Source organism: Thalassophryne amazonica, chromosome 16 (genome assembly GCF_902500255.1).
Source record: "Thalassophryne amazonica chromosome 16, fThaAma1.1, whole genome shotgun sequence".
Lineage (NCBI taxonomy): Eukaryota > Metazoa > Chordata > Actinopteri > Batrachoidiformes > Batrachoididae > Thalassophryne > Thalassophryne amazonica.
Window position 1 is genome coordinate 81302578 of NC_047118.1, and position 26809 is coordinate 81329386.

Here is a 26809-nt window from a genome sequence, read left to right on the forward strand (position 1 = left end):
AAAAGTCCCCTTCACTTGGTCGGATCGGTGCAAAGCCGCGTTCAAGGAGTTGAAATGATGGTTCTCTACTAGGAGCCATGCTATCCCAGAGCGGAGAGACCGATAAGGTTCTTCACCCGTGTGCCTACTTTTCACGCAGGTTGACCCCGGCTGAACGGAACTATGACGTCGGCAATCGAGAACTCCTTGCGGTGAAAGAGGCTCTTGAGGAGTGGAAACACCTGCTGGAGGGAGCGTCTGTGCCATTCACGGTTTTCACTGACCATCGGAACCTGGAGTATATCAGGACCGCCAAGCGGCTGAATCCCAGGCAAGCTCGCTGGTCACTGTTCTTCGGACATTTTGACTTCCGGATCACCTATCGCCCCGGGACCAAGAACCAGAGATCGGATGCCTTGTCCCGGGTACACGAAGACGAAGTCAAAACGGTGCTGTCGGATCCACCAGTGCCCATCATTCCGGAGTCCACTATCGTGGCCACCCTCACCTGGGACGTGGAGAAGACCGTCCGGGAGGCCCTGGCACGGAGCCCGGACCCCGGAACCGGTCCGAAAAACCGTCTGTACATCCCACCAGAGGCCAGAGCTGCAGTCTTGGACTTCTGTCACGGTTCCAAGCTCTCCTGTCATCCAGGGGTGCGAAGGACCGTGGCAGTTGTCCGGCAGCGCTTCTGGTGGGCGTCTATGGAGGCCGACGTCCGGGAATATATCCAGGCCTGCACCACCTGTGCCAGGGGCAAGGCAGTACATAAAAAGGCCCAAGGACTCCTCCAGCCGCTGCCGGTGCCTCATCGCCCCTGGTCCCACATCGGCCTGGATTTCGTCACGGGCCTCCCGCCGTCCCAGGGCAACACCGCCATCTTCACGATAGTGGACCGATTCTCCAAGGCGGCCCACTTCTTGGCCCTCCCGAAGCTCCCAACAGCCCAGGAGACAGCAGACCTCCTGGTCCACCACGTCGTCCGTCTGCATGGGATACCCTCCGACATCGTCTCAGATCGTGGTCCCCAGTTCTCCTCACACGTCTGGAGGAGCTTCTGCAGGGAACTGGGGGCCACCGTGAGCCTCTTGTCCTGGTGCCATCCACAGACGAACGGACAGGCAGAGCGGGCCAACCAGGAACTGGAACAGACCCTCCGCTGCGTCACATGCGCGCACCCGACGGCCGGGAGTAACCATCTGGCCTGGATCGAGTATGCGCATAACAGCCAGGTGTCTTCTGCCACCGGCCTCTCCCCATTTGAGGTGTGTTTGGGGTATCAGCCCCCGTTGTTTCCCGTGGTGGAGGGAGAGGTCGGTGTGCCCTCGGTCCAGGCCCACCTGCGGAAGTGCCGTCGGGTGTGGCGCTCCGCCCGTTCTGCCTTGTTGAAGGCCCGGACGAGGGCGAAGACCCATGCAGACCGCCGGCGATCCCCGGCCCCTGCTTACCAGCCCGGGCAGGAGGTGTGGCTTTCCACGAAGGACATCCCCCTCCAGGTGGACTCCCCGAAACTTCAGGACAGGTACATTGGCCCCTTCAAGATCCTCAGAGTCCTCAGTCCTGCCGCAGTGAAGCTCCAACTCCCGGCTTCACTGCGGATCCATCCGGTTTTCCACGTGTCACGTATCAAACCTCACCACACCTCACCCCTCTGTGCTCCCGGACCGGCGCCGCCTCCTGCTCGGATAATCGACGGGGAGCCGGCTTGGACGGTGCGCCGGCTCCTGGACGTCCGTCGGATGGGCCGGGGGTTCCAATACTTGGTGGACTGGGAGGGGTATGGACCCGAAGAACGCTCCTGGGTGAAGAGGAGCTTCATCCTGGATCCGGCCCTCCTGGCCGACTTCTACCGTCGACACCCCAACAAGCCGGGTCGGGCGGTCCGTTGAGGGGGGGGTCCTGTTGTGTGTGGGCCGCCAGAAGAGGAGGTACTGCTGGTCCACCACCAGTGGGCGCCCTGCCTGAAGTGCGGGCTTCAGGCACAAGAGGGCGCTGCCACCATGGACACAGCAGGAGGTGACAGCTGTCACTCATTACCTCTTGACAGCTGTCACCCATCTACTCAACATCATCTCACTCCATAAAGACCAGACGTCATCTCCACCTCGTTGCCGAGATATCATACTTCATTGGAGGTAATATCCTCAGCCGTTTTACAATATTGTTTGTATATTGTGAGTGTTTGCAGGAGTACCGGTACCGCTGTCAGTGGAAGCTGAGAGAGCGCTAGAAGGCACTCTTTTTCCCTGAGGAATCTTCAGTACTCTGCAAGTTATTGAGTGAGAGGTGGAGGTGGCATTCCCACCGCTGTTGTTACTGGGTGTACACACACCCACACTTGACTGTCTTTGTTCTCGCCAGCAGTACCAGATCCGACAGTCGGGGACGGTGATCACCTGGGAATTCGGGACTTGGCGGCTCCAGTATTCACCAGGTTCTGTGGTGGCAGAAATCGTGTGGTTCCGGCTCTTCTCAGGACGGACGTCTTCTATCCTCGAGCCTGCCCACACGTCACCTTTGTGGATTGACTGTAATTATATTCTGAGATTGTCTGTATATTCGTTGTGCACATTTCACAACATTAAATTGTTACTTTTTGGCTCATCTATTGGCCGTTCATTTGCGCCCCCTATTGTGGGTCCGTGTCACAACACTTTCACAACATTCTGATTTAGTATTATTTATCTGAACAAACTGTTTTCTATTTTCTAAGTAGCTTTTTACCCACTGATGTGCAATACCCCTTATTCCATATTGTTGTAACTTGTGAAGCAATCCTGAGTGGTCGATAACATCAAAAGCTTTTTTCAGGTCGATAAAAATACTTATAAAATAATCCTTATTATCTATTGTTGTTGATATTTTCTGTGTTAATTCCATAATTGCCATAGCTGTCGAATGTTGTGTTCTGAATCCATACTGAGCATTATTTAAGATATGTTTCTCAATGAATTTGTCCAACCTTGTCACAAAAACTTTTTCCATAATTTTAGAAAACTGTGGAAGCAATGACACTGGCCTGTAATTTGAAAAATTATGTTTGTCTCCATTTTTATATAATGGGACTACCTTGGCAAGTTTCATTTCGTCTGGGAAAATTCCTGTTGACAGAGACAGATTACAAATGTGAGTGAATGGTTCAATAACAGTTTCTATTATACTTTTTACAGTCATCATGTCTAAATCTTCATAGTCAGTTGATCTTTTGCTTACACAGTTTTTTACAATATTTCTTATTTCATCTTTTTCCACATTGTCAAGGAAAATACTACTGACCGTATTTACAAGTGTATTTATCTTCTACTATTAGTTTATTTCCAACCAGACCTGATCCCACATTTGAAAAATAATCATTAAACTCATTTGCCACTTCTTTTATGTCATATATCTCTTTATTTTCTTGACAAAGTAATTTGGAAAAGTTGATTTCGCTCCATCACTTTCAATCACACTATTTATAATTCCCCATGTTGCCTTTATATTATCTTTACTCTTATTTAATTGTTCACTATAATAATCTTTTTTTGTTTACTAATTATTGTCAATAGTTTATTTTTATATTTTTTGTATCTGTGTTCTGTTTCCTTTGTTTGCATTTTTAAAAAGCACCTATACGAGGGCTGTCAATAAAGTAATGGTCCTTTTTATTTTTTTCAAAAACTATATGGATTTCATTCATATGTTTTTACGTCAGACATGCTTGAACCCTCGTGCGCATGCGTGAGTTTTTCCATGCCTGTCGGTGACGTCATTCGCCTGTGAGCACTCCTTGTGGGAGGAGTCATCCAGCCCCTCGTCGGAATTCCTTTGTCTGAGAAGTTGCTGAGAGACTGGCGCGTTGTTTGATCAAAATTTTTTCTAAACCTGTGAGACACATCGAAGTGGACACGGTTCGAAAAATTAAGCTGGTTTTCAGTGAAAATTTTAACGGCTGATGAGAGATTTTGAGGTGATTCTGTCGCTTTAAGGACTTTTCACGGTGCGAGACGTCGCGCAGCGCTCTCAGGCGGCGTCATCAGCCTGTTCAAGCTGAAAACCTCCACATTTCAGGCTCTATTGATCCAGGACGTCGTGAGAGAACAGAGAAGTTTCAGAAGAAGTCGGTTTCAGCATTTTATCCGGATATTCCACTGTTAAAGGAGATTTTTTTAATGAAAGACGTGCGGACGGATCCGCGCGTCGGGACGCAGCCGACGCGGTGCGGCGGCACAGGAGAAACACCTCCGTGTTGATAACCATTTGTAAAATCCAGGCGGCTTTTGATGGCTTTCAGTGGAGTGAGTATATGAGAAATTGTTTAACAGGCAGGACATGTTCCAACTTGTCCTTAAGGCTTTCAACAGAGGTGTTTTTCCTGTGGCGGACCGTCGCGGCGGCTGCGTCCCGACGCGCGGACCCGTCCGCATGTCTTTCATTAAAAAAATCTCCTTTAACAGTGGAATATCCGGATAAAATGCTGAAACCGACTTCTTCTGAAACTTCTCTGTTCTCTCACGACGTCCTGGATCAATAGAGCCTGAAATGTGGAGGTTTTCAGCTTGAACAGGCTGATGACACCGCCTGAGAGCGCTGCGCGACGTCTCACACCGTGAAAAGTCCTTAAAGCGACAGTCTCACCTCAAAATCTCTCATCAGCCGTTAAAACTTTCACTGAAAACCAGCTTAATTTTTCGAACCGTGTCCACTTCGATGTGTCTCACAGGTTTAGAAAAAATTTTGATCAAACAACGCGCCAGTCTCTCAGCAACTTCTCAGACAAAGGAATTCCGACGAGGGGCTGGACGACTCCTCCCACAAGGAGTGCTCACAGGCGAATGACGTCACCGACAGGCGTGGAAAAACTCACGCATGCGCACGAGGGTTCAAGCATGTCTGACGTAAAAACATATGAATGAAATCCATATAGTTTTTGAAAAAAATAAAAAGGACCGTTACTTTATTGACAGCCCTCGTATAAATAGTTTTTCTTTACACAAGCATTTTTTATTCCCTTAGTCAGCCATGGTTTATTTACTCTTTTCTTACTAATTTTTATTAATTTACAGTTTTTATTATATGATTTTTTCTTACTAATTTTTATTAATTTACAGTTTTTATTATATGATTTCATCAGTATTTTCATAAATTAATTATATGCTACATTAACATTGCCGACAAACTTCTTCCCAATTTTGATTTTTAAGGTCATAATTTAATGCCTCTAAGGCTTTTACTGACTTAAAATTTATAACAGTTTTTTTTCTTGTACCTATTTTTGTATTTAAATATTGAAAAAACTGGTAAATGATCACTAAGATCTGTCATCAAGATCCCATTCTTAATAATTTCATCTGTTCTATTTGTGAATATGTTGTCAATTACAGTTGCACTTTGCGATGTAATTCTGGTTGGTTTTGTTATCAAGGGGACTAAACCCAAACTATACATTGAATTCACAAAATCACTTGTTCTTTGGCAACTGGAGCTTTCTATATTAATGTTAAAGTCTCCACACATAAAAAGCGTTTTGTTTTTGATTTGATGGAATAATTCTATTATTTTATCTGTAAATTTCACAACGCAAGAGTCTGGTGCTCTGTATACACAACTGATTAGAATATTCTTAGATGTTTCATGTACAATTTCCACTGTTACAATTTCTATCACATCATCTATAATTGTCATTTCTTCGACAATTGTACATCAGATCTGTTTTTATGTACAAAGCAATACCTCCGCCTTTTTTATCTCTTATGTTTACAAAATACAGCTCATATCCCTCCATTTGAACATCAGCCATGAGGTCATCTTTAAGCCAAGATTCTGTGATTGCAACAATGCTGAATCTATTTTTAAACTGATTTAAATAATCTTTTATTTTTGACATTTTACAATACAAGCTTCGGCTGTTTATATGTATGAGTGACAGGGTATCTTCTGTAATTTTTTTTTACTATTTAGCTGTTCTTCCATATAATACTCACAACCAATTGTTTTTAAGTCAAATATACTTTCATCAATGTTGTTGTCTATGTCATATATTTTATCATCTATTTCCATGTTTGATCTGATTTTTGTTGGTCAAATTACCAACTGGCGTCATACTTAATTGTCTATTCAGGTCTGTATTTTGTAAGGTCATCCATGTTTTTGATTTGTATATCATTTGTTCCTTCTCTCACTCTGATCCACACCCTACAGTTCCAGACACATGTAGCAACAATGTGTTTCTGTTTTTTTAGTAGTCTTGCTTCCCTAGCAATATCTGCATTTTTTTTCGTTAGATGCTCATTTATATAGACACTTGTTCCTTTCACATTCTTTGCCAGTCTTAATGATTCATTTTTGTATTTTCTGCTTGTAAATCATATAATAATGTTAGATAGTTTATTTTTACTATCTTTGGATGGAATAGTATGACAGTCTGATATAGTGTCTTGATGGATGACAACACCTTTTTGATATAAAAAATTTGTAACTTGTTCCAATGTTTGAAGTTCTTCAGGTGGTGCATTCTCCCCATTAGCTCCACTAGAATCCACTACCCTTGCATAAGACCGATGTTTTGTTTCTAAACCAGATATTATAACATCTTTTCTAGAGTATTGTTCAAGTTCATCCACACGTTGTTCAAGCTTCTTAATAATCTTGTCCTTCTCTTTAACAAGATTTTTGAGCTCTTTAATCTCCTCCGTCAACTTGTCTAGATTAGACATGTCTTTCGATATACGGTTTAATGAGGTCTTTATCTCCTCTATGTCTTCCTCAAGTTTATCAAGTTTACCAAAATTGGAGCAACTTTAACTTTTGAGCCCTGTGCAAATTGAAAATGACCTTTGTCATCCTTTTTGCTCTTTTTACCCCATTCTCAAGGTCAGTCATTTAACCTCGACGGGCAGGTTTTTTTTGGTGAAAACATCACCAAACTCAATATAAATACATTTAATTTGGTCACTTTTCAAAGGAGTCAATAAAGTCAATAAAGTCAACAATTTAATGTACAATGGTTCAATTCAGGTCAGCTTGGTGTATAAATCTCATCCTTCCAGGCAATGAGAGCTATCAGCTGGTCATTAAAGACAATAAAAAACTGGCTGATTTCAATAGAACAGCATACAGACTGAGCACGTTTTCACCGAGCGGCCAGTCACGGAAGCACGAATTCTCACCTTCGGATTGGCCACTTGGCCGAAGTGATGTAGCTCCGACCTTGAGAATAGATCCATAACAATCCATCATAGATAGCACAAACTATTCCTTTTTGGAATAGTTATGATCAGAGAAATAATGTATATTTTTCAATATGATTGGAGCATTTTTCAATTTTCATTTTGACAAATGGCTGCCATGGGTGACCTATTGAAAATTCATGATGGCTCAATATACAATTTTATTTGGAATACCTCTGTCTATATGAGTACCAAATTCTGTGCTTTTATCACAAAATGCACAACTGTTATGGAAATTTTACCTAAGATGCACCACTAACATTGATTTGACAGACAGTTTTTCTCACACAGGATGCAAATACCAAAGGCAGGCACTGAAAGGACTGACCGCAGGCTTGTAAAAACAGATATAATCCTTTAAAGCTGCACACACCAGAACTTCTTTCATTATGTCAGATGTGACGCCAATCAAGTACAGACACCTGAATGAGTTAATCAGCTTGTGACAGATCAGGGAGAGATGGAAAATGTGTATGTCAGGTGGTACTTGAGAGCCACCGAACTACATTAAAGAACAACAGCAAGTACGCACATGCACAATATCTAAGAAGGGTTATGTATTTACTGATGGTGTAATGGATTAGTGTTAATCTGTGATTTGTACAGACCGCTCTCCAAGGTTTTCCATGCATATGAACTGCAGATAATACGTAATAGTGTAAAATACTGTTTTATTGTCATGTGACATGGTAGAAATCCATTCATTTTCAATACCCCCTTACTCCAATTTGGGGTGACAGGGGTGCTGGAGCCTATCCCAGCAATCATAGGGCATGATGCGGGGTACACCCTGGACATGACGCCATTCTATCATAGGGCCACATGTAGACAAACACACTCACACTCCCACACATACCTACGGTCAATTGAAAGTTTACATGGTAGAAATAAAGTTTGAAAAAGAACTTAAAGGTCTAAAATCAGGCATGCTTTATTTCCTTTTAATGACACTGACAAAGGCTATTTTTATTCACTAGTACAGCTTGGATTTAAAAATATCATTTAAACACTGGACGCCTTGCTTTCATTCAGAACAATGGGCAAAGGTTCCTGTTATGCAAATTCTTCTTAAAGTGCAAACTTCACTTTCCCCCAGAACGACACAAACAGGAAGTGATTGCAACTCACACCAACTCCCATTGAAAATAAAGGAGACCTGAGCTTGTGGCATTTTTACATAAAACAAAAGCAATAACAACGTCTAAAAGTTAATATATCCAGGAGAGTTTTAGGCACAATATACAAAGAGTTTTATGTTGCGATGTTAATGCTGTTGTCCGTGTGTGACGGTTTAAGTGCAGCCTGATCAGAGCGTCTCAATGCAGTTCTCAATGTTAATGACAGTGCGCCTTTTTTGTTTGGACCCGGAAGTTGAAAATCAGATGATGCGTTACATCACTTAACAACCGTATATATATATATATATATATATATATATATATATATATATATATATATATATATATATATATATGACCTGAACCTTGACCTTTGTGAGCCATCACACCCCTAGTATTGACATTATTCATATTTTAATCATGTTGTAGCAATTTCTTTTCACTTTGAAGTTAAACTGTAATATTTTAAAAATGTACTTGTAAAGGAAGCCCAACTGTTTAAATTTAAATCACGTTCCCAAATGTTTGCATAGCATACACCTCTGTGTGTGTGTGTGTGTGCTTGTACCTGTGTGTGACTGCTGCTGTTATCCAGCATGAAGGTGGCCTTCATGGCCTCAGGATAGGCCCCAGCCTTGTAGAGCGACTGGGCATAGTACACCCTGTACTCCTCCACCTCTGGGTACAGCTGGGTGAGCTGCTCGTAGCACTCTGCCGCACTGCCAAAATCCTGGATGTGATAGTAGCAGTAACCCAGCAGAGACAGTGCAGCCCTGGACTGCAACACAAAACAAGTGTGGGCAAAAATGACACCTGGAACACCTCGACATTTGCGACTGAAGGTAGTCTGTGGATAAACAAAGCTACTGATTACACAATTTCAGAAAGTATAAAAAAGATACCAAAGTTTACCAAAATGAAATACAGATCACAGTGTCTGTCTGTGGAAAAAAATTATTCATGATTATTCATACTGTGAAATCAATTTTAATTTTCTAATCTTATGAAATCCATTTTATTGTGCAAGTTTATTTTGACCTAAAGAAAACGTGTCGTTTTGCATGTCACACGCAAAATATAATTCTCATGCATACAAGTTAATGGTCATCCTTGTTAGTATGTCCATCCATCCATCCATCTATTTTCTTCCGCTTTATCCGGAGTCGGGTCGCGGGGGCAGCAGCTCAAGCAAAGCCGCCCAGACCTCCCGATCCACACACACCTCCTCCAGCTCCTCCGGGGGAACCCCAAGGCGTTCCCAAGCCAGCCGAGAGATGTAGTCCCTCCAGCATGTCCTGGGTCGTCCCCGGGGCCTCCTCCCAGTGGGACGTGCCCGGAACACCTCTCCAGCGAGGCGTCCAGGGGGCATCCGGAAAAGATGCCCGAGCCACCCCAACTGACTCCTTTCGACGTGGGGGAGCAGCGGCTCGACTCCGCTTGTACTCGCGATCTCGTTCTTTCGGTCATGAGCCAAATCTCATGACCATAGGTGAGGATCGGAACGTAGATCAATCGGTAAATCGACAGCCCTACTCAGCTCTCTCTTCACCACGACGGACCGATACAGCGACCGCATCACTGCAGATGCTGCACAGATCCGTCTACCGATCTCACGCTTCATCCGTCCCTCACTCGTGAACAAGACCCCGAGATACTTAAACTCCTCCACTTGAGGCAAGGACACTCCACCGACCTGAAGAGGGCAAAGCACCTTTTTCCGGTCGAGAACCATGGCCTCGGATTTGGAGGTGCTGATTTTCATCCCGAACGCTTCACACTCGGCTGCAAACCGCCCCAGTGCACGCTGAAGGTCCTGATTTGACGAAGCCAACAGAACCATATCGTCCACAAACAGCAGAGACGAGATTCTGTGGTTCCCAACCCAGACCCCCTGGCTGCGCCTAGAAATTCTGTCCATAAAAATAATGAACAGAACTGGTGACAAAGGGCAGCCCTGGCGGAGGCCAACGTGCACTGGAAACAGGTTTGACTTACTACCGGCAATGCGAACCAAGCTCCTGCTGCGGTCGTACAGGGACCAGATAGCCCTTAGCAAAGGACCCCGGACCCCGTACTCCCGGAGCACTCCCCACAGGGTGCCCCGAGGGACACGGTCGAATGCCTTCTCCAGATCCACAAAACACATGTGGACTGGTTGGGCAAACTCCCATGAACCCTCGAGCACTCGATGGAGCGTGTAGAGCTGGTCCAGTGTGCCGCGACCAGGACGAAAACCACACTGCTCCTCCTGAATCCGAGATTCGACCATCGGTCGAATTCTCCTCTCCAGTACTCTGGAATAGACCTTACCGGGGAGGCTGAGGAGTGTGATCCCCCTATAGTTGGAACACACCCTCCGGTCCCCCTTCTTAAACAGAGGGACCACCACCCCGGTCTGCCAATCCAGAGGCACTGTCCCCGATCGCCATGCGATGTTGCAGAGGCCTGTCAGCCAAGACAGCCCCACAACATCCAGAGACTTAAGGTACTCAGGACGGATTTCATCCACCCCAGGAGCCTTTCCACCAAGGAGCTTTCTAACCACCTCGGTGACTTAGGCCTGGGTAATGGATGAGTCTGCCTCCGAGTCCTCAGTCTCTGCTTCCTCTTCGGAAGACGTGACGATGGGATTGAGGAGATCCTCAAAGTACTCCTTCCACCGCCCGACAACATCCCCAGTCAGGGTCAACAGCTCCCCACTTGCACCGTAAACAGTGCTGGTAGAGAGCTGCTTCCGCCTCCTGAGGCGTCGGAGGGTTTGCCAGAATCTCTTCGAGGCCGACCGATAGTCCTCCTCCATAGCCTCCCCGAACTCCTCCCAGACCCGAGTTTTTGCCTCTGCGACCGCACGGGCTGCAGCACGCTTGGCCTGCCGGTACCTGTCAGCTGCCTCTGGGGTCCCACCTACCAACAAAGATAAGTAGGACTCCTTCTTCAGCTTGATGGCATCCCTTACTTCCGGTGTCCACCACCGGGTTCGGGGATTGGCGCTGCGACAGGCACCAGAGACCTTGCGACCACAGCTACGAGTAGCCGCATCGACAATGGAGGTGGAGACCATGGTCCACTCGGACTCCATGTCTCCAACCTCCCCCGGGATCTGGGAGAAGCTCTCCCGGAGGTGGGAGTTGAAGACCTCGCTGACAGAGGGTTCCGCCACTCGTTCCCAGCAGACCCTCATGATACGTTTGGGCCTGCCAGGTCTTACTGGTTTCCTACCCTCCCAGCGGATCCAACTCACCACCAGGTGGTGATCAGTTGACAGCTCTGCCCCTCTCTTCACTCGAGTGTCCGAGACACATGGCCGAAGGTCAGATGATACGACTACAAAGTCGATCATCGACCTCCGGCTCAGGGTGTCCTGGTGCCACGTGCACTTATGGACACCCTTGTGCTCGAACATGGTGTTCGTGATGGACAAACTGTGACTAGCACAGAAGTCCAACAACTGAACACCACTCGGGTTCAGATCGGGGAGGCCGTGCTTCCCGATCACCCCCCTCCAGGTCTCACTGTCGCCACCCACGTGGGCGTTGAAATCCCCCAGGAGAACAATGGAGTCCCCAGTCGGAGCGCTATCTAGTACCCCTCCCAGGGACTCCAGGAAGGTCGGGTACTCTGCACTGCCGCTCGGCCTGTAGGCCGAGACAACGGTGAGAGACCTGTCCCCGACCCGAAGGCATAGGGACGTGACCCTCTCGTTCAATGGAGTGAACTCCAACACTTGGCGACTGAGCTGGGGAGCAATAAGCAATGTGACCCCAGCTCTCCGCCTCTCCCCGTGGGCAACGCCAGAAAAATGAAGCGTCCAGCCCCGCTCCAGGAGTTGGGTACCAGAGCCCAAGCTGTGCGTGGAGGTGAGCCCGACTATCTCTAGTCGGTATCTCTCAACCTCCCGCACAAGCTCAGGCTCCTTCCCCCCTAGCGAGGTGACATTCCACGTCCCAACAGCCAGGGGCTGTGAGCATGGACCGGGCCACCGGGCCACCCGCCCTCGACCGCCACCCAATCCTCTCTGCACCCGACCCCCATGGCCCCCTCTGCAGGTGGTGAACCCACAGGAGGGTGGGCCCACGTCACTCTTTCGGGCTGAGCCCGGCCGGGCCCCATGGGCTAAGTCCCAACCACCAGGCGCTCGCGCGTGAACCCCAACCCCAGGCCTGGCTCCAGGGTGGGACCCCGGCTCCGCCATATTGTTAGTATGTAATAACCAGAATGATTCCAAACACTCACCTTTGTGTTTTTCTGAAGTTGTCTGTTTAGGATCTGAATTACATCTCCATACTGGCCATCTCTGATCTTGAAAAGAAATAAGCAAGAAGTGATGGAATTTTATGCCATTTCTCAAACTGCACAAAGTAACTTATTCTGAAACATAAAGAGTTCTATATTAGTGGAGTGGAGCAGTGAAGGCACCACTCCACTTAACACAATAAAACATCAAATTTAGGTTTGAGTTTCCCATAATCCTTGTGGCAATCTGCAGCTGACATTTCACATCTTTTTAAAGAAAATCCTTCTCGGTTCCACTCCAAGTCAAAGTCAAGTGTCTTTATTTGTCTCCCTATTTGCCTTGGACAGAGCGGTCTGCTGCACAACAACACATCTGACACATACCACCCATGCATCAAAAACAACCACATAACAGATCAAAATTAAAATCAATAAAAACCATATTAACATCTTAGTGCAAATTCTGCAACACATGACCTTATACTATCTTCCCTGAGCTGTCTGCGCATTTATGAGCTTCACTGACAATGGAATAAACAAATGTTTATATCGGTTACATTTACAAAGAGGAACCCTGTACGTCCTTCGTGAGTTAAGTAAAATATATTCAGAGTGAGAAGCATCTGATAACATATTGTCTGCAAGTCAGAGAATTGCCTGTTCAAACAACTCTTGGGGAGTTACAGGTACCTATTTCTGTCAGATTTAGTCCCACTCTTCCATGAAGCTGTGCAGCTGGTGGTGCAACAGACAAAAGTTGCATAATGCCGTTTCTCCAGGCACAGTAACCTGTAACTCCTTTAGAGATATCATGGGTGTCTTGGTGGCTTCCCTCATTAGTCTCCTTCTTACACACTGGTTCAGTTTTTGAGAGCAACTCAAGACAGATTTACCACACAGGACCATACTGTTTGTTCTTGTTAATGACTGAAGTAAATGTCTAAGACATATGCAATGAAATATTCATGCATTTATCTTTTGAGTGGACGCTTGTCCAATTACTTATGACCTCTGACAATGAAGGTACTGTGTGTAAACCTGACTACAATTCCTAAATGGATAAATGCACATTTTTGTATAAAGGTGCTCAGTCAATCCCAACTATGTGCATTTTCTTCCCTTATCAGCTCATTTTAGCTCATTACATCTCTTATTCACCTGTTTTAGACATCGTGTACATGTTCGTAAACTCAATCCCTCTTTACACTAACAGAGAGGTGGTACGATCTTGCACATGCTGGAAAACTTTCAACCAAGAATGTGTGCAAATCTTCAGATTCCACTGTCAAGCTAAAAGTCACATTTAAATATCAGCACTTAATTTATTCAATCAATCAATCAATCAATTTTTTTTATATAGCGCCAAATCACAACAAACAGTTGCCCCAAGGCGCTTTATATTGTAAGGCAAGGCCATACAATAATTATGTAAAACCCCAACGGTCAAAACGACCCCCTGTGAGCAAGCACTTGGCTACAGTGGGAAGGAAAAAAAACTGGCAGTGTGACCCCAGCTCTCCGCCTCTCCCCGTGGGCAACGCCAGAAAAATGAAGCGTCCAGCCCCGCTCCAGGAGTTGGGTACCAGAGCCCAAGCTGTGCGTGGAGGTGAGCCTGACTATCTCTAGTCGGTATCTCTCAACCTCCCGCACAAGCTCAGGCTCCTTCCCCCCTAGCGAGGTGACATTCCACGTCCCAACAGCCAGGGGCTGTGAGCATGGACCGGGCCACCGGGCCACCCGCCCTCGACCGCCACCCAATCCTCTCTGCACCCGACCCCCATGGCCCCCTCTGCCATGGGGTTATTATTAGCTGTGGTTTTTGACTGGTGAATGAATGAGGATAATGTTGTGCTCTTATTATTTATAGAAATTAGTAGGCTTCACTGATCTAGGAAATAGTACTGTGCTAACAACAATGGATAGATTTTTATTGTATTTTTATAGCAGTATAATTTGCTTGATGAATTCATTTAACGAACCCCAAAAAATAACACTACTGCCGACAAAAGCTCTTCCAGTGTACCCAGGACCATGATTTTGTTCTACTATCATTTTAACTTATCAAGCACAAAGTACAGTCATGAAAGTGGGCCATGGAAAAAAAAAAAACTGAAAATTTTTGGCAAGGGCCAAAGGCCCAAAGCCCCTGATGGGAGTCTGGGGGTTCTCCCCCAGAAAAATATGAAATCTCAGATCCATTCTGGTGCATTTTCAGGTCTATTTACCTACCCCCCAAAAAAAATCTCCCAACAATTTTTATTTTTTGTTTGGTCAGATCAAGTATTCCACCCCAGTCTTTTCACATAACTTGTATTATACTACCGGCCTTTAATCCAAAAAACATACATTGTGGTTCAGAAAAGTACACAGTAAATGACAATTCAAAGAACTCAAAAATAATAATTCTCATTGTCAATTCAGATGGAACAACAGTAGTATTTATGGCACATTAATACATCAACTTGTTAAAACCTTCACTCACTTTTGAATTTTCCTCGTTTTTGCAGGAGTTTTGGAGCTATTACATCTGTTTTCAAATTCTTGGCCACCTTGAAATCCCTATTAATGTGTTTTTACTTCAAGATTAATTTCTGATTACTGTGTATTTTTAAATTAAAAACTTTTATTACATTAGAAAATAGTTTTAATAATAATAATAATAATAAAGATTCTTTAGAAATCTTTGATGTTCATCTGTAAATTAAAGCCATAACTTATCTGTTGTTGTTGAGATAATTTATTGCTTAACATTATAATAAAATAAAAAAGCATGAAAAAGTAATGTGTACATTAAACGAAATGAAATATGAAACAGCGCTGTGCTATTTTTTTTTTTTTTTTTGGAGTGGCTATACGCCCAACCGACCAATGAGCGTGCTTGTAAGTTCACTTAGGGTTTCAATGCGGGGAAAAAGGGAGGATATTTTCTTGCAGGCTGCGGGAGGGTTCGCATTTCGCAGAGGGGCTGTGATCTAAAGAGCTTTTGTTTGGCTCATCACACCCAGGGACCTGTGTCAAACTAACACCATCTTACAGCCAACAAGCAGCATTTTGTTCATCAAAACTGTTTTGTTGTCGTAAACAGGCTTCTGTTCAAAATACATATGAAGCTTGTCTGCTTTCATCCATTGCCGTGTTTTTTTTTTCGCAGTAATTAAAGATGGCGCCGTTAAATGTGTCAAACATACACCACTTTTCATGCCGCAATACAGCCTTAAAAACATAGTTTAGATGCACAAAATGTGTCAAATACACGATCACGATTGGGCGAATAAGGTAAGACATTATATTTATCTGCCCAACAGTTGGCCGTGTAATGTTCAATGTATGACTTATCTGCCCAACGGTTGGGTGAACAGCCTTTGCCTTTTTTTTTTTTATTACTTGATAGTTAAAAAAAAAATAAAATAAAAACATCTAAGTTATTTAAAGTTGAAACTTTTCTTGCAGTTATGGCAGTAACAATTAAAAACTGTGTACCTTTATTTGGTAAAAATAAAAATAGGTCGAACAATTTTCGAACATAAAACATTTACTCAGCTCGACAGTGATTGATTTAACATCCTGTCACTAAAAACTAACATTCGCTGATAAACTTCAGCAGAGCATTAACATCACGTATCATTTTCAATGACTTAAGCCCCGGTCACAACCCACGGTGCGTTTTTTTTTTCGCCGTACGTTTTCTGTGGATGCCACAGCCACTACGTTTTTGTGAAAACGTATGGAGGCAGTAGCAAGAGGAGGGAGGGAGTACGTTCAACGCATGTCTCTAGGAGTGTAACGATAAAGAGAGTCGACAATAAAGCAGTTCGTGTGTGTGGGGTCGCTTTTCTGTTTTATGAGCGGGACCGGAGCAGCAGGTGTTTTTCGCCGTCGGCAATGCATGAGCATGTCCAGCCTGCAGCGGTAAATTGTACGAGTGTTTACTTGCCTCGAAAAGTGGAGTGTCTGTGTTGCTGACGTTTGGAAATAAAGTGAGAAGCTGTGTTGTGCATGCAAGTCTGGTGGCCTCCATAGTATGTGGTGAGTGCTGTAATCCGTACTGCCTACGTACGGATTTGGTTAATTCAATAGTAATTGAATGAAAATGTGCTGCTTTGAATCCGTACTGATGCAGTACTCACAACGTGCGTCATCTGTACTGCTGGTGAATCCGCAGCCTGACTGCAGCGAAAGTTCTGCATGCATTAAAACCTCTACGGCGTGTCTGCATGTGTCTGTGTGCTCCTAAATTCGTACTGAGGCAGTACTTACGACGTACGGATCTCCAAATTTAGCCCATGTTTTTGCAAGTAGACTGCACGCACGTGCAAGTACGGCGGGTTGTGACCACGGCTTACTCACCTGAGAGAAATTTTTATGCGTTGCTCAAACTCATACATATTGTAGGCACTTGGACATTCTTTCAAAGTTGTTTAAATGGCCTTCTGCTTGCAATCAGAAGAAAGGGCACCAAAAATGCAACAAAATGACAGCTCATTTGTCAAAATCGGATAAATAACACCAGAGATATTGAGATTTGAAGGGGTCATTTTCGTGCCCTATTTTCTAAGCTTATTTACATTACAATAGAGGAAAAAATTGTGTCAAATAATAGGAATTTCTGGCTGAAAGGAAAGGTAGATTATATCTCATTGACACTTAATAGGTGTTCTGTGTCTTATGACCTGAGGGGAGCAGCAATGCACTGACCGTGCCTAGCTTGCCAACAACCAAGAAGAAGAAGAATCAGAGGGTATCACTTCAATACGTCATAGTTCCGCTCGACCAATCAGAAAGCAGTAACCATAAACCAGTGAGCCAGCCTGCCCAAAATATGCTCAACAAAATAAATCCCCAATCAATCCTTCATAATGAAGCAAAACTGAAATAAAATCCTCACGAAAATAACATTTTAAGATATCGATAAACTTATCTGAAGCATTTATCGGCTGAAAAATGTGCAGATGTTCATGTATAGAACAATTATTTTCCGGGCATAGCGAGTAGACGACAACATATTTTCAGCGGGAGGTCGCTACCATGGCTACCGGCGGGGATCCAAAATATTAGTGCGGAGGCACAGATTCATATGATACTTCGCTAAAATGATGTTTATTACATAAACTAGACCAAGCAAAGGTATTTAATCACCAAGGAAGTCACGCAGGTGGTGAATTTAACATGGGAACTCCACGTTCGATTTGGAAATCAGGCACATTTCAGAAATCTGAATGGATTTTTACCAAAGTGCGTAAGAATTCGCAGGTCTCCTACATCAAAATAGCGGCATTTCCGGTAGAATTCATGCAGAACCAGCCTCTCCAATCCGCATTTTGCGAACGATACGAACCGCGAGCTTGAAAATTTGATGACGTCATCACGCGAGGCTAAGTTGCTGGCTGACGCGGCTGATGTCCAAGTGCCTACATATTGTCGTTTTGACTCGCAGACTGCGAGTAAGCGTTAAACTCTTGTCTGAATGCTAATGGCATTAGTATTTTTAGCAGCTGGAAGTGTCACCCATTAACTCCACTTAATGTATCATTACTGGAAGAAATACGCAGCCCATAACTTTTAATGTCCTCAACAAAGTAAACCGTTAGGAAAACAACCATGCAGTCCCAAAAATGTGACTTAATAAACTCCCCCCAAAATAACCCTTCTTTTTCTTTGGAGATTATTGGCGGCTTTCAAATCAACATGGCGCATTACTGCCACCAGCTGTTTGGGCATGGAACTGAATGAATGGATTCTGACGTATGCTATCAAAAATAACCCAGAAATATTCACCATGAGTAAATACCCAGATTTCGGTTAATTTCCGGACAACTTTCATCACTGAAACTACTACATCATGTTCAGTTATTTCCTTTACATCAACATGAAATATAACACAAATTTTGATACATAAGTTATTTTATTGCTTGTCAAATGAAACTGCATGTTATCAATCACAAATGCTGCAAGTGCGTAAATTTTACAAAACTTGCCGATATTTCACTGCTCATTTCATCTATGTCGTACTACTGTACTACCACTAGCTGAGGAGTATATTATGTATATGTTCATTAATCGTGCCCTTAGACTGTATATACACTGGACAACGCCTGTGTGATGTCACCCATAGATTTTTCATAGAGACCTGGAACAGCAGATATGAAGTCCATAGCTAGGCACTGCCATATTCACAACAGCAGCACGATGAGCTCATGAAAGCAAATTGGGATGGAGTGTGGGTGGCTCTGTATGTGACCAAAGAAGCCTGAACACGGCCCTGTCTTTGAGCCATAACCAGCTAAGCTAACAGTCTAACCTTGGTTCAAGTGTTTATTAACTCATATTTTTGGGGACTGTGAGGTGGTTTTCATAGTGATTTGCTTTGGTGTGGGCATTAAAAGTTTTGAGCTGCTGATTTTCTCAGTAATCGTGCATTAACGGGGCTAAACAGATCAGGCTACTGAAACACTGATAAAACTGCTAACACAGTTAGCATACAACATGAAATAAAATGAAAGTTTTACGTTGCAAATACTGCGAATATTGCAGATGGGATGTCTTTCATCACACAACAACCAATATTATTCCAGGTGTTTGAAATAAAATGCTCCAAATGAAAGAGATAGCGGCCACCATAACTGCCAACATTTGAATGCACCCACGCGTGGCCACGAACACCAGTGGCTCGAAGTGTAACTGGGGGGGGGGAGTACGTGCCCAGAACTAATGGGGACTAAAGTGCCTTGGGGCAACTGTTTGTTGTGATTTGGCGCTATATAAATAAAATTGATTTGATTTGATTTAATGGGTGTGTAAATACAGCACAATGAAAGATGGTTGGCAGCTCTGCCTCCACAACAGCTGGCAGATGCATGGAGAAGACACTGAGCTAAAAGACGCTATGACAGACTGAGCTGCTGTCACTCAAATAAACCACACCCTTAATTTTACAGAGCTTTATGGTTTAAAACATGTTCAACTAAGAAGTTAGAAAAAAAAAAACAACTCACCCCTCTGTAGTTTTCATAGAAGAGGAAACTAGAGACCAAAACTGTTTTTTTTTTTTTTTTTTGTACCAGGCTGTAAACATGTTTATTTCTGCTCTAAAGTTGGGCATTTTAAGATGTATTTCATATATTTAATGTACCTAAAAATGACTGGGCATCGTTAAACCCGTTGAATTAAAGCTGACAGTGTAAACTACGAGCACATCTTGACTCTTTCACACCAACTTTACTGTGGTAGTGTACAGAAGTTACGTATACAGTGTCACTGTCCAAACTCATATAGAAGTCTGCATTGTACAGGGTATTGCAATAGTCAAGCTGAGGTCAAATGAAGGTGTGCATCACAGTGTCAACGTCAGTGAAGGAGAGAAACAGCTTGACTTTAGCAAAAGGACCCTCAGCTGAAATAAACTGGCTCTGACAACTCCATTTTTTCAAACGTCTGAGTGTTGTCTAAAATCAGTCCCAGGTTTCTCACAGAGAATTTATTCTAAGGATCCAGAGGAACAAGTGTGGAGCAAACAGCACCATTTAAGTTTTCTGTTCATTTCTGTTGAGGAAATACAGAACCATCGAGTTTTCAAGATCATTCAGGCCATCCAATAAAACACTTCACAAGAGTCGTAGTTCTACATTTCAGTGGCAGATAAATTTGCAAGCCACATCAGACAGGACCAAGTATGGGCCTTTGGAGAACCCCACAGATAAAGGGAATTGATGAAGAGGAGAACTGACTGAGCAAACACAGAAGGTTTTGCTAGGAAAGCAGAATAAAGTGAAGGTGGGAGGATTTAAGATCGCACAGACAGCGTTAAATATACAGGGGTTTCAAATAGCTACCATCAGCTGCTGCAAATATCAGGCTACTGTTGTGTGGGCCGCCAGAAGAGGAGGTACTGCTGGCCCACCACCAAAGGGCGCCCTGCCTGAAGTGCGGGCTTCAGGCACGAGAGGGCACTGCCGCCACGGACACAGCCGGGAGTGACAGCTGTCACTCATTAATTCCTGACAGCTGTCACTCATTCTTCATCATCGCACTCCATAAAACCCAGACGTCATCTCCACCTCATCGCCGAGATATCGTACTTCATTGGAGGTAAAACTCTCAGCCGTTGCTTTTGCTTTTGTCTTTTCTGACAAGTGTTTGTTACAGTGTTTGCAGTCAGTTCCGTGAGTGCTTGCAGCCGGAGGCTGAGTGTGAGAGACGTGGAGAGCTGACGTCTTCGCTCCCCACGCTATTCTGTGATAAGTACTCTCAACTGCTGCACGTACCTGTTTTCTGAGTGAGAGGTGGAGGTGGCATTCCCACCGTTGTTGTTACTGGGTGTACACACACCTACACTTGACTGTCTTTGTTCTCGACAGCAGTACCAGATCCGACAGTCGGAGACGGTGATCACCTGGGAATTCGGGACTTGGCGGCTTCAGTATTCACCAGGTTCGGTGGCGGCGGAAATCGTGTGGTTCCGGCTCTTCTCAGGACAGACGTCTTCTATCCTCGAGCCTGCCCACACGTCACCTTTGTTGATTGACTGTAATCTTATTCTGAGATTGTCTGTATGTTCGTTGTGCTCCTTCACAACATTAAATTGTTAATTTTTGGCTCATCTATTGACCGTTCATTTGCGCCCCCTGTTGTGTGTCCGTGTCACTACACTTTCACAACAGCTACTTCACAAAATGTGACTGTAAGATTCCGTGGCATGATCATACCCCCATGTTTGGGCATGCATACGAACTGCAGAATACTTACAAAGCTGAAAAGTGTGACACACAGATCTACTGTCATGACAAATTGTTTTTTTAAAAGTAATAACTGTGTAAATCTCGATAGAGAAGTACAGTGAAATTCAAACAGTTGTGAGTACAGAACAAGGAACTGCACGTTCATGTTAACAGAGCAGATACGTTCTGCTCAGCTCAAAGCAGCCTGGGGGTCAACACACGTCGGGTTCCAAGAGTGGAAATATTTACTCCAAAATATCAGGTGGTAAAAACAGAATGTGCACATTGATATTATTCAGATCAGTGGATGTGCACCATGTCTTCTCCATGCAAACCTGTTTAGGGGACTGGAGAGAGGAATGTGGTCCATGACGGCAATTTCGCTGAGTGCATCTGGTGTTGGAGCTTCCCATCCTGATATTTGACATGTTTATCTAAACATGATGTTTTGATGTTACAGGCCTAGTGGTTAAGTACTTCCCACCTTGTCCTTTCTGTGTGGAGTTTGCGTGGGTTCCCCCGTGTGCTCTGGCTTTGTCCCACTCCTACAGACATGCAGGTTAGGTGAAATGATGACTCTAAAATGATAGTAGGTGTGTGTGTCGCGTATATGTGGCCCTGCAATAGACCGGTGTCCTGTCCAGGGTGTACCCCACCTCACACCCTGCTGGGGTAGGCTCCAGCCCCCTGTGGCCCTTGATTGAATTAATTGGGTATCGATAATGAATGAATGGACATGTTACTCAGACCATATACAAGCAAAAGGCAAGTTAAATTGGCCAGTGCAGTCTCGTTTGAGGGTGGGCACTAAAGGGTTAAAATGTGACACATATGACGCAATAATCCTATTTCTGGGGACAGCCTTTGTATGTCCCCACCAGAAACACTTTCTATGAGTTTGTGGGCAAATTACACAGCAAACAAAATGAAAATGCAAAGAAAAAGTGACGACAGAAAGTGGACATGTGTTTATGACCCGGAGCTCAAACATGTTGAGGCGGTTGTGCAGGTGAGAGACCACAGCTACTGTGTCAAGGTGTTTAGGCTAAAACTGAGGCCCTGTCACACCTTGATGATTTAGCCAGCGTATGCCAATCGTATTAAAAAATGCTGGCATAAGTCTAATAAGTTAAGGGTAAGTTTTTTTATAACTTAAGAGCAAGTTGAAGCACGCTGAAACATGCTGAAGCTCACTGATGTACATCCTAATATGCTGAGCTCCTCAAACATTTTTGGGCATGCTGAAAATTTTCAACACATGGCAGCATGTGACTCATACGTCCCACACATGCGGGACATAAGTTGTAGGTAACTTATGTGATTGTTGGCACACGCTTCTTGTAATTTACTCATAAGTCTAAATCTGTCCATTAATGCTGTCCACTGATTGGCTGAAAGCTGCAGTGCAGACAGTCTGTTTCATTCGCACACGGAGTAAATCTGACCTGTTCATTTCAGTCCAATTCACCATCACCGACATGAATCCACATAAAGCTCCTGATTTTTGAAAATGACATAATTTCTGAAAATACTTTAATTTGTGGCTGGAAACGTAGCGTTTTAAAGGAAGTCCCTCTGTGGTTTTTCTGCTTCAGGTATGTTTCTCATGCCGGCGTCATGCTCTGATCACACAGAAGCACTGTGATGATTAAAAACTTTTAAAGTGCCGTCACCTTGGTGTGATCATCAGACGACCTGATCGATCGATCAGTATGATTACACCTGATTTAATGCTCTGTAACTCTTTAAAGTACCGTTGCTGTCGGTGATCACCACACCAACAGATCACACAGCACTTCATTCAGATCACAATTGATCGTGGTTGACTGGCGCTTTAAAAGTTTAAATCATCACAATGCTTCATTATTCAGGTCTGTGATGACCTGATCAGTGGACCTGATCAGAAATTAACAATGCTTAAAGAGAGCACTTCATTCATTCACTGCAGTGTTTACCACAGTTAGTCAACTCATCAGCATTCTGTACACAATGAAAATGGTCCACCAAGATAAAAAATGAAAAGTAAAAAAAATAAAATAATGTTAAATTACTCAGTTTCTGATGCACACCACACTGTGGAGTACCAACCCAAACCACTGGGTGAAAATGGGGCTGTCAGCATACACTGGTTAATCGTCAAGGTGTGACAGCTGCATTAATTTATTAGACGTACACCAGCATGTGCCAGCATTTTTAATACAGTCAGCATACGCAGGCTAAATCTTCAAGGTATTTTATTGACTTTAGATCTTGAGTACAATGTCTTGGGAACAATTTAAGCCATCAATGACTTTCCTGTGATGTATTTTGACACATTTACAGCCAATAGGCAAACCACACCCCCATTCTGGTTTTTACAGTAAACTATTATCATATCACAAATAAGCCTATTTAGGTGAATTCTGGTATAAACTTTTTATTACTGCTGTTCTGATCACTTTATATTTACTCTGCTCACTTCCTCCCTGCCAAAGTAGCCTGTGGCAGCATGTAAAGAGGGTAAACTACCAAGATGGCATTTGGAAAAAGTCACACATTTCATTGCCTGAATTACCAACCCCTTCTGAAGCAAACGGCTGGGAGATGAAAGCTGGGCATTTGGAGCCTCTGTGGACTGATGAAGAAATACTGCCAAAAAGTCTTGTAGGCATTTACATTGATGAAAACACTAGTGACTCTGATGAAGATATTGACCAGGCACAAGAAGAGGCATATGATGACTTTATGATTAATGTAGTTTTGCCCAAGTCATGCTTTTATTCATATGTGTAACTACTGTATAATAATTATGTTCTATTTTTTTATAGTTACCATAGCATTTTGTTCAGTAACCTTTTATGCAGCTGTATTCACTTTGTGGGCAGCATAGTGTTTAGAGTAAGAGATGCAAACACAATGCTCTATTGTCAGGATGTAAAACATCTGATATTGCTTACGCAGAACCTCTGTCTATTAAAAGCTATTGTCAATATAATAAATAATCTGTATTTACATGGCAGCCATATTTAATTTGTTGATAAATGCTTTTCATTTGAATGGTTTTGTCATTTATAAAGTGATCAGAACAGCAGTAATAAAACGTTTATACCAGAATTCACCTAAATAGGCTTATTTGTGATATGATAATAGTTTACTGTAAAAACCAGAATGGGGGTGTGGTTTGCATATTGGCTGTAAATGTGTCAAAATACATCACAGGAAAGTCATTGATGGCTTAAATTGTTCCCAAGACATTGTACTCAAGACCTAAAGTCAATAAAATCCCAAATTGTAGGTACAAGTAGCTGCCAAAAAACCTTTGGGTTATATTTTAGTCAAAACTGCAACATAGAGGCAAATCAACTTTTTTTTCCTGCTGTTAATAATAAAGGTATGAGGAAGCTAGAATGTTAGGTTTAAAAAACACACATCTTTGCATTTTTGGGTAATCTCTTGAGGGTTGCTCTAGAATTTCTATCAGAAGGGTGGTTGCATCCCAAAATTTTCACTGTTAACATCTTTAGTCTTCTTTTATATACCCTAGAGCATCAAAAAACACCAATGGCGATGAGTCCTGGGGGGTGCACGATAACCCACCCTAGCCCACAGACTAACTGAGGTGGCGTTTGACAGCCTTGAGACAGTGAAGCGGCTAACTTTTCAACACATTTTCAGCAACGAGTTAATTTCTTGGAAAATCTGTGCTCAACGAACAGACAATTTGAATCTGATAGCGGGGCAGAAATTTGCTGCTAACTGCAGCTAGAACACTGCGGAAGAGAGCTCTCTCAAATAACTCAGCTTCAGAAAACCTCCCTCCTCCCCTCCTCCCGCTCGGCAGTAAACAAGCAGAGAGCAAACAACAGCAGTTGAGAGTATTCACAGTGGGCCTTCTCTGGTATCACAAAACGTCGCGGGGTGGATCGGTATTTTCTGACACATGAATTACGTAGGTATCAGATCGGTCCCATCCCTAGTTATCAGTGCATATAATATCTACAACATTAATGTTGAGAATTACAGTGCATGCGCAGAGGTTCTCCACCGCTGCTGCCACAGGAGGAACCCCGACCCCGGTGGCTGCAGCAACACAGTAACTCGGTTTAGTTTTCGCACTTAACGCGGGAGACAAGAAGAGTTGTACAGGGTATTGCAATAGTCAAGCTGAGGTCACATGAAGGCATGCATCACAGTCCTGCCACATAACTCCATAACTCCAACATAGAGTTATGTGGCAGGGGGTTTGACCCCAAAAAGACATATTTTCCTCACTTTTGTTGAATGGTTTGGAGGACTTGGCTGTTCCAAGTGCAAGCAACAGCTGGTTGGGAAATTTAGCTGAGGTGCTCAAGTGTTACTCAGACAGTTATGGTTGATTAGCAAATAAATAAACAAACAAACAGTAATTAATTGCAATATGAGTAGTCGTTTTAAATGAAATAACGACCAATCCCCCCACTCCCCCGTTTAAATATCCATGATTCTTTATTGTCTGATATCTTGATTTTCCAATAAAGGAGAAATCACTTATAATTTATAGAAAAGCCAAATTACAGATTCCAAAAGTTTATGTATGGTTCTCAAACATGTTGCTTTAACCAAACAATCCAAAGCACAAACGTTTAATTAAAAATACTGGAAATCATTTAAGTGACGAAAGAGTATTTTTTAATTTGCTTGCTTGTCTGCATTATTTTGGCATTTAAATATACACTCACACAGTCGTTATAATGTCATTAAACACTGTAAAAACAAACACCTGGCACGCATTATTATAAAGTCACAGATTGAAGGTGATGTGGATTTTATGAATCTGTAGATTTGTGGAGAAGGATGTTAGCTCGGAGCTAAAACTCAAACAAAGCATCTCACCAGGTTATAAACAGTCGCCGTGTACTCGCCGTCTTTAATCGTCGTCATGGCTTCAAGCAGATTATGCCGATAATTATAAAATTAGTCGAAACTTTGTGTGTCCCTCATCTCTGAAATTTAGCGTCGAGTCAGATTCGTTGAATTGGTTCATGAAGCGTTGTATCGAGACTTGTTCCTGGAGACCCCACGTGACCAAAGTGCACTCAGTGTTGCCAGATCTCACGTCAGGAACAAGTAGCCATACCCGTGAAAAAACAACTTGTTTCAGAAAGAAATTTCAGTGAAAACTCAGGGTTGAGAGAAAGACTGCGCTTTAGGTTTCAAAAAGCAACTCTACATTAATCAGAGTCGGTCACACTCTCCGTGACGTCCCGAGCAGATTTTCGTCAAACCCAGAGACGCCTCTTCCTCCAACAGCCTGAAGAGAGAGGTTGGAATTTGAAGTCACTTTTTTAAACTTGATTTTTGAATAGCTTAGCTAAATTGTTTATTACTGCTCACAATCTAATTTAACTGATTTATTAATAGCTTGGTCATTGTTAATAGATAACCTTCGGTATTTTTTTTCCAGCGCAAATAATCAGCAATCTTCAGTAAAACACAAATACTTCAAATTCAGCTTTTAGTCACATATTTCTGCTCATGAAATATCCTTTTCAATTAGTACAAATAATTATTTCTTACATCCAAGAAAAGGCAGTTGCAA

The 26809-nt window shown here is 43.5% G+C and overlaps 1 protein-coding gene and 1 long non-coding RNA gene across 3 annotated transcripts in view; one reads left to right on the forward strand and one right to left on the reverse strand.

The window, feature by feature from the left end:
* Positions 1 to 7679, forward strand: part of LOC117528209 — a 16740-nt gene extending 9061 nt beyond the window's left edge. Inside the window, exons 2-3 of the long non-coding RNA XR_004565705.1 lie at positions 6560 to 6565; positions 7601 to 7679. This is a non-coding gene — a long non-coding RNA (uncharacterized LOC117528209). The remainder of the gene's footprint in view (positions 1 to 6559; positions 6566 to 7600) is intronic.
* flr (fleer) overlaps positions 1 to 26277 on the reverse strand; it is a 100882-nt gene extending 74605 nt beyond the window's left edge. The window contains exons 1-3 of one of the 2 annotated variants that reach the window (XM_034190802.1): positions 26104 to 26274; positions 12539 to 12604; positions 8874 to 9083 (exon numbers count right to left, since the gene is read on the reverse strand). In XM_034190802.1, the coding sequence (XP_034046693.1) occupies positions 8874 to 9083; positions 12539 to 12604; positions 26104 to 26151 (324 nt within the window). In that variant the 5' untranslated portion in view covers positions 26152 to 26274. Of the gene's footprint in view, positions 1 to 8873; positions 9084 to 12538; positions 12605 to 26103 lie in introns of both variants that reach the window. The other variant, XM_034190803.1, reaches the window with a different exon arrangement.
* Between the last annotated feature and the right edge of the window lie 532 nt (positions 26278 to 26809).